The following is an 11,543-nucleotide window of genomic DNA, read 5'->3' on the forward strand; positions in this document are numbered from 1 at the left end:
CCCTCCGGACGACAGGGGGCGGCAGAGCTCCGCGTTGTGCTGCCGCCGACGCCGCTCTGGCTCCACTCCGTTGCCGGGCGCTGATTGGTGGGCGGTGCCAGTAGCGCGACGCCGTGGCGACGCAGCTTCCGGTGGCGGTGCCGTTCCCGCGCGGGTACTGAGCGGCGGCCGCTCTCAGACCCCGGGACCCTCCGGCCCAGACCAGGCCCAGACCAGGCCCGCGCCCGCGCCCGCTACCGGTGCCCGCCGGGACCATGGAGTTCCCGGCCACGCTCTTCCCCTCCTACTTCGGCGCCGGCCCGCCTCGGGAGGAGGGGGGCCCTGCTCCGGCCGCCGGCTGGGGCGAGCACGGGCAGGTGCTGGAGGCCGGCTCCGGCCGCCGCCAGGTGAGACCGGGGCGCAGCCCGCCCTGCCCGGGCCCGGGGGGTCGGGGCGGGCCGGGGGAGCCCGGCGGGGCGCGGGCAAGGGCTGCTCTCACCTCCCACCTCCTCTCCTTGCAGGCCGAGACGGCGTTCGTGCCCCGCCGCGGTGGGACGGGCGAGAGCTGGGAACCCGCCGACGCTGCCGCCGTGCCCTTCCTGCCTCCCAACGCGGGTGAGGGCCGCGGGAGGGGGGGTATGCTGCCCTGGGAGGGGGACGACATCCCGTTCCACCTGCTCGCTGAGCTGCCCTGCGGCTCGGGATCCCCACCGGCTCTGTCGCGCTGGGACGGGGAGCTTTAGTAGCTTTCCCCGGGGGTCCTCACACAGGAGGGAGTGGGGACGGGTGAGCCCTCGCCCCATGGTGCTGCAGCGGCACCCTGGTATTTGTGCAGTACCGGCCAGACCCTGCCCTCTCCCCACAGGCTGCTGGGTCCCCTTGCTTGCACCTCAGGACATCCTCTACCGTGGTGTTCTGCGCAGGAGGCTCCGGGCAGGCAAGTTCGGAGCTGCTCTGGACTTCACCAAGCAGGTAGGGCCTGGGGCACGGAGTTCCACCGAGGACCTGGGGGGACAGCGTGGGATCCTGCATGTCCCAAGCCCTCCCTGTCCTTCCTGCACAGCTGGGCCATTTCTTTGTGGATCACCCGGAAGATGCGTTTGGCTCCCTGGGGCAGCTGCTGCACAAGAACTTCTATCTAGGCAACTCTAAGCTGAGGGTCAGTGTCCATCCAGGGGTGACAATGCCATCCCCCACCCCTCTCCTTGCAACTGCCAGCCCCAAACTCTGACCCCTCTCCTCCCCACAGAGGCAGGCCCGAGACAACACCATCCGGATGACGGCCTTAATGGAGGAAATTGACCGTCTGGAGGCCAGGCGGTACGTGTCCCCTTGTTCCCTGGAGATGGCTGGGGGGGATCCTGCTCTCTCCACCCCAGCTGACGCCATCTGTTCCTCCTGCAGCGGCTGCCCCCAGCAGCATCTCGCCTCCCGCCTGCGCTGGTTCTCCCACCTCTGCCGTGACTGGCTCTTCGAGGTACCGCTGGGGCTACTGGCAGAGTGCGTGCACGAGGAGCTGCTGCTGCAGTGGGCTGGCCTGCTCTTTGACGACAGCCCTACGGGGGGGGCACTGGCCTGGCTTCCCCCTGGAGATGGGGGGGCACGCATGGGACGCCTGGTGTACCCCGGAGGGCAGGCCATGAACCACCTCTGTATCCTTCCCCATGGCATATTCTCGGGAGGAAAGGGGGGGTAGTGTTACACTGCCCTTAGCTGGCACCCCAGATTTCCAGGACGTGGTGCTGGAGGACATGCCCCGCATCCGGGGCTCTGCAGCACAGTTTGAGCTCAATGGGCGCATCCGGCAAGTGGCTGCTGCCCGGACGGACGGTGAAGGTGAGACAGCCCCAGGATCTGTAGCCCAGGATCTGTACCCCAGGCTAGGCAGGGCTTGGGCTGGGGGGGCAACAAGAAGCCCCCAGGACGCTGCCATCTCACGTGCCGCCTCCTGTCCCCTGCCAGATTTTGTTGGTGTCCGCTCAGACTATCACTGTGGCGTTTGGAGGGTGCCGGGCAGGACAGGGGCGGCCCCCACCCCACTGCAGGTCATCCGCACCAGCATGCCTGCCTCCTGCCTCACCATCAGGTAGGTGCTGGGGGAATGGAGCTTTGTGGGGAGGGGGCTTTGCTGCCTATTTAGCCTTCCCCCCTGTGGCAGATGCTCTCACGCCCATGGTGATGCCATGCCCCTCATCCCGCAGCCCTCACCTCCCCGGCGAGCTGGCTGTCTGCACCCAGAGCGGAGCCGTCTACCTCTGGAGCGTCGAGACAGGGTGAGATGGCACACTCGGGGCCAGGAGGGGGCTCACGCAGACCCCTGGGTCTCAGGGGGTGGGGGGGCCCAAGTGAGAGGGGCAGCTCTGCCCTGCACTGATGCTGCCTTCTCTCCGCAGGCTGCAGCGGCTCCGCCATGAACCCCAGACCATGTTTTTTTGGGACCATTCACCCTGGCGCTGGAGTGACTTCACCGCCCACCCGCGGGTGCTGAGCTGTGCCGACCGCACCGGCCTGCAGTGCCTGGACACCCGGGTGAGCCTGGGAGGGTGGGCATGGGGCTGGTGGCAGGTGGGGCCGACGGTTCCCCAGCCCGGGGTGCTGACAGCACCCTGCTCCACTGCTGCAGGCCCCCCAGAGATGCCACTTCGACTTGTTCAAGGTGGGCGAGGAAGCCGGCTGCCAGCAGGGCGAGCGCGTGGTGCTACCCATGTACCTGGGCAGGGCTCACCCCTCCCAGCACCTCGTCACCACACAGGTGAGTCCCACCACACCTCGGGGGGCCCCCATGGGGCAGGGGGATTGCCCAACTGAGGAGGGCTGCCACAGCATGTTGGGGTGAGCCCCCCTGAGCCATGCCTCCTGTCCTAGTTCTCTGTGTACGTCATGGACGAGCGGTTGCCGATGGTGCCCGTGCTGAAGTGGGCGCACATGATGAAGGCCCCTCCTCTCTTTGCCCACCTGATACCAGGGGGTCCCGGGAGGTGCCATAAGATGTTGCTCGGTGCATCCCGCACCCAGGAGCTGCTGCTGCTGCAATACCGGGGTGAGAGATGGGGCTCCAGGGGTGCTGTGGGGCTGGGGTTCCTCTGTGCTCGTGTCCCAGCCTCCTCACCGCTGGGACCAGCTGCTGCCCCGCCATCGGTGCTCACTGGACAATTTTTGGCATGTCCTTCCACAGGGGGCAGCCAGTCAGCCTGCCAGCTGGCGGGGTCTCCACAGAAGCTGCACAGCATCTCCGGCTGCCTGCAGCACCTGCCCGCCCAGCTCCCGCACCGCCACCACCTGCTCCAGCAGCGCCTCAGCGCCCCGGCTGCCGGTGGGTGTCCCGTGCTGCCCTGGGGTACAGGTCCTGGGGCAGGGAGGGGAGGATGTGGGGGGGAGAGGGGGGTACAGCCCTCACCATGCCGTGGCAGGGTGGTGGTTCAAAAACCAAAAGCAAAGCCCTGAACAACCCTGTGCAAGAGATTAAGGATCTAGAAAAGGATGCGGGGGGCAGGAGCCAGCAGCGTGTGTGCCCATGGCAGGGTGGGGGCAGCTCCCGCTGCTGGCCAGGCCCCGGAGGGGGCTCAAGGGCCAGGACCCCGGTGGCAATGCTCCCCCTGTCCCCACAGGGCTGGCTGCTGCGCTGCAGGAAGACGGGCCACGGGAGTCCCTGCTAGTTTTCCAGCTCTCCGAGGCCGGGGACGTCTTCTGCCAGAGGCTGACCCACGAGGCGGTGCAGACCCCTGCTCCCACCTCGGGGGATGAGGTCGCGGCAGCCCCTGGCTCTTCCCCTCTCTTTGAGGCTCCAGCCAGCAGCCCACCAGGCTTGGGCAGCGAAGAAGAAGAAGAAGAAGAGGAGGAGGAGGAAGAGCAAACCTTCTACTTGTCCAATCTGGAGGTGATTATCAATGAGGAGGAAGAGGAGGAGGAGGATGTGGGCATGCAAGCAGTCCCGCAGGAAGCCGAGCAGCCCCAGGAGCCCTGTGCCAGCCCCCAGCCCTCCCCAGCCGTGCCCAGCCCAGCCGCAGCCCTCCGGTACCGCCGCTGGCTGAAGGTTCTTTCCAAGGGCTGCAGGGAGCCCCCCCAGCGGCACACCTGGCCCCCCACCTTCAGCCAGAAGCGCCTCTTCACCCGTAAAGACCTGGAGGCACCAGCAGGCCCCAACGCCCTGCACAGGCAGGCGCGCCAGCGGCTGCGGCAGGCCATGCGGGAAGGGGGCCGCATCCAGCACTGGGACCCCCTGGCCCCCCAACCCCCTGGCCTACCGCAGCCCTTGGAGCCGGAAGGGGGTCCGGACCCCCTGAGCGCCCGTCTGACGGCAGCCTGGTCCGGGGACTGGGGACAGTGGTGGGAGGAGAGGACGAGCTTCAACATGGCGCAGAGGCAGCGGGCGCTGCGGGAGCGGCGGCGGCGGCAGAAGCAAGCCCGTGGCCGGCGCAGCCTTTCGGCCAGCTTCACCTCCTCCCTCGCCTACCAGTCCGAGCTGTCGGAGCTGAGTGATGTGGCCCCCCCGCCGCTTTCCCCGGGCCCCCCGGCCGTGCTCCCTGGAGAGGGCTCCCCACCAGCCACCAGCCCCTTGGCATCACCGGCTCCCGAGGAACCCCTGCTCTCCTCCCAGAGCCTGCGCTGCCGCGGCATCCCCAAGGAGCGGCGGAAGACGCTGCGGGACTACCTGGCGGTGTGGGCCGAGGGCCCCCCCGAGTCCCCGGAGCCCCCCGGCAGCCAGGCCAGCCAGCTCTGCATCCCCTCCTCCCAGAGCCAGCTCTCCTCCGCCTCCCAGCCCCGCCGCAAGCGCCCACGCATGGGCTTCTGAGCACCCAATAAACCCCACCGGGCCCAGCCTCCCTACCGGACTACTTGATGGGGGGGGGGGGGGGGGCTCTGTGGCACCACGCGTGTTCGCGGCACCCACCCGTGGGCTGGGGGGGGCGGGTCGGTCGGGAGCCCTGCGCGCTTGTCTCCGGCGGGTGGCTGCAGAGGGTCCGCCGCCCCGGCGGTGTCGCCCGCGTGTCACGCGTGGGTGCGGGCGCTTTAAGGCGGGGGGGGGGCGGTGATAGAGGCGGGAGCCAATTGGGCCGTGGGGCGGGGCCGGCGCGGCGGCCATGGCGGCGGTGCTGGCGCGGGGGCTGGCGCGCGGCTGGGCGGCGCGGGGCGCGCTGCGCGCGGGGCAGGTGGGCGCGGGGGCCACGCGTGGGGGGGGAACGGCAGGCGGGGGGAGGGGAGAGGGTGGCCGGTCACGGCCGTGTCTTCGCCCTGCGATACGCTCGCCGCTGCTCCTACCCCTGGGCAAGGTCCGCGGCGGGCACGAGCCGTGCCCATCCCCACGCCACGGCACGGGGCCCCGGAGCACCCGTGTGCATCCGTCCTCACCCCCGCCTGCAGCCCCATCACCCCCATGTGCATCCCCTTGTCACCCCCGTGGGCATCCCCCCCCATCACCCACGCGTGGACGCCCCCATCACCCCCATGTGCCTCCCCCTGTCACGCCCACGGGCATCGCCCCCACGTGCACACCCCCCCCATCACCCCGCATGCATCACCACTGCGTGCACCCCCGTGTGCATCCCATCACCCCCCCCGTGCATCACCCCAATCACCCCCGCGTGCACCCCCACCACCCCTGCGTGCCCCCATCACGCCCACGTGCACCCCCCCTTATCCCAGCGTGCACTCCACATCTCCCCCACGTGCGTCCCCCCCATGTGTACCTGTCACCCCAATACCGCGTCCCCCATCGCCCCCGCGCGCGACCCCCATCATCCCCACGCGCGCCCCCCCCGTCACCCCCATATGCCCCCCACCCACCACCCCGGCATGCGTGTCCGCTCCACGGGCACCCGCCACCCCGGGCCGCGGGGTCCCCGTCGCCGGGCCTGGCCCAGGCGGTAAAGGCCCCGCCTGTCCCTCGGTCGCAGCGGTGCGTGGCGGCGCCCGGCGGGCAGGACCGGGACGGGGAGGTGGACAAGGCGCGGCGGGCGGCGGCGGGCGGCGGGGAGGCGGGCGGGCAGCCCACCGTCTTCAGCAGGATCATCGACCGCAGCGTGCCTGCCACCATCCTCTACGAAGACGACAAGGTAGCGGGGACAGCAGGGCGCTTGTCCCCACCGGGGACAGCAGGGCGGGGAGGGGCGGGCAGCACCCATGGGTGCGGGGCTCACCCTGCTCCCCCCCCGGCAGTGCCTGGTCTTCCGCGATGTGGCCCCCCAAGCCCCCGTCCACTTCCTGGTGATCCCCAAGCGCCCCATCCCCCGGATCAGCTGCGTGGGTCCCCAGGACACTGAGGTGAGTCCGGGGGGGGTCCCTGGGACATTGGTGGGGGGGCACGCACGGTGCTGACCTGCCCGCTCCCCCCCTGCAGCTTCTGGGGCACTTGCTGGTGGTGGCGGCACGCACGGCGCAGGCGGAGGGGCTGGCTGACGGCTACCGCCTGGGTGAGTTGGGGTCCCCTGCCAAGCTATGGGGCAGGACCCTCGCTGGTGGACCGGGGGGGGTGGCCCGGTGTGGGGGTGACCTGACCCCTGTCCTTCTCCCGGCAGTGATCAACGACGGGAAGCATGGCGCCCAGTCCGTCTACCACCTGCACCTCCACGTGCTGGGGGGGCGGCAGCTGGGCTGGCCCCCTGGCTGAGCACCCCGCTACCCACTGCCCCCCAATAAAGCATCTCCTTGGCGGTGGCTTCGGTGGCTCTGTGTCAGGGTGACCATCCTGGGGGTGGCCGGCCTGGGCAGGGGTGGCCTCAGGTGTCACAGCAGCAGGGACACACCAGCAGGACCCGGGGTGGGGACATGGGTGGGACTTGGTGCCCTGCTTCTTTGAGGGGGAGTCTGGGCTCCCCACATCACAACCTGCCCGTGCTGGAGATGCTCTGGGGCCACCCAGCTGGAGCAAGAGGTTTTTTGGGGGGGGGGGCCACATCCCACAGGCAAAAGGCCCCTCCTGGTGCCAGGCGGGGGGGGAGCAGGCTGGGTGCCACAAGGGTGTCCCCGAGCTGGGGAACATCCCAGGGGTGTGCACGGCAGCCTGTGCCCTGGGCTGCCCACCCAGTCCCACTGGCATGACACAGCCCCAGCACCCCTGCATGCCCCCCACCCTGCCCCTGGGTGCCCCCCAAGCACCCCCGTGTTGCTGCCAGAGCCCTGCGCCGGCCGCTGCTGCTTCTCTGCCTCGCAAAAGCGAGCTAATTGCACTAAATCGAACTAAAAGCGCTAATTGCACATTTACTCTTCCCCACCCCAGACACCCCTTGCTGGGAGCTCCCAGGTGCCCCACAGCCAAAAGCCAAGGGCAGTGCGGGACCAGCCGCGTGGTGGGTGTGCTGCCCCCCCCCACCCCGCGCATACATGTACCCCTGTACCACCACACACCACGCTCGCCACGCTGCCCGCGCGTGCACCACAGTGCAAAACTCACTGCACACCCCAACCCCCCCACTGCGCAAAAGTTGTGTCGCACGTAGCAGACCCCCCATGCGTGCGCTACTACGCAAAACGCACTGCGCTGCACACCCCAGACCCCCTGTGCATGCACCGCTGTGCAAAACAGTGTTGCGCACCCCAGACCCCCGTGCCTGCATCGTGCTGCGCACCCCACACCCCTTGTCGCATGCACCAACAGTGCAAAACACACTGCGTTGCCCAACGCAGACACCCCCCCACACCCCCGGCACGCAAAACACAGGCAGCACCATAAGCACGCAGCACCGCTCGCACGCGTGTGTTTTCACACGTTGACCGCAGCCACGTGAGGGGTGCCCGCGCACGGGGGCTCGCGCGCACGCGGCCGTGAGCGGCAGGCCGCAGACGCGCGCAGCAGGCCGCTCGCTCGCTCATCGCTCGCGGCTCCCTGCCCCGTGCCTCCCGCTCCCGCCGCGCGCTGGGCCGCAGCCGGGCGCCGTGGCTATATTTAGCGGCGGGGGCCGGTGCTGGCGCGGCGCACGGCCCACCTGGCACCGCCGGCGGGGCTGCCTGGGCCCCCGCCAGCCGCGCAGGGGACCGCAGCCCGCCGGGGAGAATGGCGGCTCTGTTCAGCCTCCGGCTCGGTGGCGCTGGCGGCGGGGCCCCCCCGGGAGCAGTGTGGGGCCGCGGCAAAGCCTGGTCGCCCCCCCCCTACGCACCCCCTATAGCACGGGGAATGTTTTCGGGGTGCAAATGCAATGCAATGTTGGATGCTGCTGCTTCCTGCCTCCGAGACCTGCTCGAGCCTCAGCACGGGCTGGGGACGCTCTTGGACATGGGACAGCCCTGCATCGGGACTGGGGACCCCAAAGAGGGGCTGGGGGTCCCTGGGGAGGTGGGGACTCCACAGAGGTGCCAGGGAACCCCAGCGCATCATCCCCCAGGGCTCACCCGGAGCAGCCCCCCAGGGATGCCGTGCCCGGAGGAGGGCAAATGCTGGCACGCGAGGTCAGGGGACAGACGCCTGCCATCGCGTTTCCTCCTGCGCCAGGTTTATTTTGTCAGTCCCCAGCACAGCGGTCACAGCCCCATGGGGCTGGGCTGGGGGTGGGGCGGGGGCCGAGGGCTGTTTTCGTTCCTCAGCCGAAGACTATCACAAATGACGCAAGTTCCCAAAAGAGCCGGGCAGGGGGGCGGCGGGGGATGTGTCAGCCGGCAAGAGGCAGCCAGATGTTCTCCAGCAGCTCCAGCGCTGCTGCCCCACAGTGATGCTGCCAGGGTGAAGCCCCGTGGCGATGCCCCATATGTGACCCCAGAGTGGTTTGCCCCACAGTGAGTGCACACCCTCTGGGTTGGCATCGCCAGGGTCCCTGTCCCACACTGGTGCCTTTAGTGTCCCTTCGGTGTCCCCCAGGCAACCGTGCTGCCCGGCCAGGGTTTTGGCTGCCCTGGGGAGAAGACCACGCATGTCTGGTGGGGAATCTGGGGATGCTCCTGGGAAGACCACCCTGGGGTGCAAGCTGGGGCAGGGTGCCCAGGCTGCCACCCCCCCCAGGCATGAGCTGGGGTATGGGTGCACCTCAGGGGCCAGCCCTGGGCCCAGGGCCAAGCCTGGGGGGCACGACCAGCAGCATGCACTGCAGCACCCTCGCAGTGAGTGCCCAGCTCTCGGGCACCCAGGTGCCCACCTCCAGTGGCAGCAGGGCTGATGCAGCCCCAGCATGGCGGGGCCCCTTTGCAGAGCCTGAGCTCCGAGGCACGTCTCTCCCTCCTCCCTGCAGCTGCGCGGCAGATGGGTTCGGAGGAGTCCCTGCTTGGCACAGGGCCGAGCGCCCGGAGGGAGGAGCGGTCCCCGCTGGGGGCCCCGGCCGGCTGAGGCCAGAGGGGCCAGGCACATCCCCGGCCAGGAAAAACAGAGGCCCCAGTGCCGAGCGCACGGTGGCCCCGGCGGCGCACACCGCAGAGCGCTGGAATAACAGCCCTCGTGCCGGAGCCCGCCACGCGCTATCAAAGGGCCCTTCTTCTGCCCGGCCTCCGCAGGGACGGGGGACGGGGGCCCAGCGAGGGCTGGCGGCGAGGGGAGCTGCTCCACGCCTGCGGGGACCGGCTGTGCCCAGACAGGCGTCGGGCCCGTCCCGCCCCACCACCCTGGGCCAGCCGTGGGTCCCTGGGGCAGACGGGTGCGCCTGAGGGCCAGGCCCGAATGGCAGCGGGGGGGTCACTGGGGTTGGGTGATGGGGAGTGGCATGTCCCCAGGCGCCCAGTGCAGGGCACGTCCCTCCTGCCGCCCCAGCGGGGCCAAGCTGGCCCTGCCTGGTCACGGTGCTCACCCGTCCCCCAACACCGGGCGGCTCTGGAGCCACCCCTGCCCCCAGGCCATGCCCTGCGAGCTCTGGCTGGGCCCACCGCTCCTCCCTGGCCCCTGCCGGTGGCAGCTCCAAGGTGCCAGCGCAGCCCAGGGCAGAGGGCCACGGACCCCCGGGGTTGGGGACAACCCCCAGGCCTGGAGGTCACTCCATGACCCCCGGCCCTGGAGCCCGTCCTGGGCCTGGCCACACACCAGGCCCCGCCATGCGCCTTCAGCCTTGATGGCCCCGGCCACGCCCATTTACCCCGACCACGCCCCTAGCCACGCCCATTTGCCCCCGTCCCCGCCCTCCTGCCCCTCTCCGCTCAATCCTCCCCCTTGGCCCCGCCTTCGGGTTGGCCCCGCCCCCTCCCCTCTTCAGGCTCTCTACCAATGGGAGGTGCGCACGCAGCTGGCGGTACCAATGAGCTTGCGGCCGCGAGCTCGGCGCGGCCGGTGTTTACTGTCTCCATGGAGACGGAGCACCTTCACTCCGCGCAGGCGCCGCGGAGCCGGGAGCGCGGCGGCGCGGGGCCGAGACCCCCCGAGGGTGGGCCAGGGGCACCGGGGGGGAGGGCATTAAGGGGCCGTAGGGTGATCCCCGAGGGAGACATCTGGGGGGCAGGGGCTTCGGGGGGTTGGGGGCAAGGCCTGGGGAGCACCAAGGGGGCAGGGGGGCATTAAAAGACGCGGGGGTCAGGGGCAGGGCCTGGGGGGGTCCCACCTGGGGAGGAGGTAGGGGTGCTGGGCCCAGGGGGTGCTGGGGGTGCAGAGCCCTGGGAGGGGGCACGGGGAGAGGCGGGCATTGGGGGGCAGAGTCTGGGCTGGGGACACCGGGGGGATGTTGCTGGGAGTTGGCAAGGGGAGAGAGGGGAGTTAGGGAGGGGGAGGCCCCTCCGGAGCGCAGACTCAGCAGGAGGTGCTGCTTCTGGCCCCCAAAGGGAGAGGGAACCCTTGTACCCCACCCCGGGATGGGGGTGACACCATGGGGAACCCGGGGGCTCCAGCCTCAGGGCCCTGTCCACGCTGGTGGGGGCTGGGGACACGGCAGGCAAGAGGGGGCTGAAAGATGCACCCCACCACCTTTCCTCAGGGACTGTCCCCACCTGCAGGGTGGCTCTGATGGGCCACATGCCTCCTGTGTGTCCTGAGGGGAGGCCACCGTGTGTTGTCACAGTCCAGAGTGATGATCTCCTGCCTGAGGTGCCCACGGAGAAGCCCCCGTGCCACAGGGAGACAATGACGGCCATGACTGAGATGCCCCAGGAGATGTCAGCCACAGCCGAGGTGCCCCAGGAGATGCCGTCAGCCACGGCTGAGCTGTCCACCATGGCCCCGCCAGCCGTGCCCAGCACGGTGCCACCCGCTGAGGCTGGGAATGATCCCTGTGGGGTGGAGCTGCCGCCCCGCCCTGGAAAGTGGGGGATTTGCCCCGGCGAGGTGTCCCCCACCGCAGTGCGGGTGCTGCCCGCCTCCCTGCAGATGCCAACAGAGCAGCCCAGACGGTTGGTGCCCCAGGGGAGCTGCTTGATCCACAACTGGCAGGAGGAGGTAACTCCCCATCACTACCTGGGGGGGCATAAGGGGAAATGCCCCTCAAAACCCACCCCACTGCATCCCATGTGCTGATCCTGTGAAGCCCCCACTCCTGGGCAGCCCCCTCTCTTTAAATAGCTGCCCTTGGCCGAGCCGGAGCTCCCTGGACAACCTTGAGCCCAGCAGGATGGAAAGGGGATGAAATTCAATAGCACAAAAGACACGGGCAGGCATGTGGGGAGTGACAGCCAGGCTTTGGCAGGAGAGCTGGGAGCTCGCTGCTGGGGTGGAGGGAGCTGGGTGTCAC

At 69.8% G+C, this 11,543-nt stretch overlaps 2 protein-coding genes across 2 annotated transcripts; both read left to right on the forward strand.

Moving 5' to 3' along the window:
- The first annotated feature begins 254 nt into the window (after positions 1 to 254).
- On the forward strand, positions 255 to 4,771 carry TAF1C (TATA-box binding protein associated factor, RNA polymerase I subunit C). Its single transcript, XM_059834122.1, has 14 exons — positions 255 to 386; positions 501 to 594; positions 845 to 951; positions 1,043 to 1,138; positions 1,229 to 1,299; positions 1,384 to 1,631; positions 1,705 to 1,815; positions 1,942 to 2,065; positions 2,181 to 2,252; positions 2,373 to 2,508; positions 2,603 to 2,731; positions 2,845 to 3,019; positions 3,155 to 3,292; positions 3,588 to 4,771. The coding sequence occupies exons 1-14, from the start codon at positions 255 to 257 to the stop codon at positions 4,769 to 4,771; spliced, it is 2,817 nt and encodes a 938-aa protein (XP_059690105.1).
- A 289-nt stretch (positions 4,772 to 5,060) lies between these two features.
- Positions 5,061 to 6,633, forward strand: HINT2 (histidine triad nucleotide binding protein 2). The gene is made up of 5 exons (XM_059834097.1): positions 5,061 to 5,102; positions 5,850 to 6,032; positions 6,136 to 6,240; positions 6,317 to 6,389; positions 6,495 to 6,633. Exons 1-5 carry the CDS (start codon positions 5,061 to 5,063, stop codon positions 6,584 to 6,586), a joined length of 495 nt encoding a protein of 164 aa, XP_059690080.1. The 3' UTR covers positions 6,587 to 6,633.
- The last annotated feature ends 4,910 nt before the right edge of the window (positions 6,634 to 11,543 follow it).

The sequence above is a fragment of the Gavia stellata genome, chromosome Z (genome assembly GCF_030936135.1).
Source record: "Gavia stellata isolate bGavSte3 chromosome Z, bGavSte3.hap2, whole genome shotgun sequence".
Classification (NCBI taxonomy): Eukaryota; Metazoa; Chordata; class Aves; order Gaviiformes; family Gaviidae; genus Gavia; species Gavia stellata.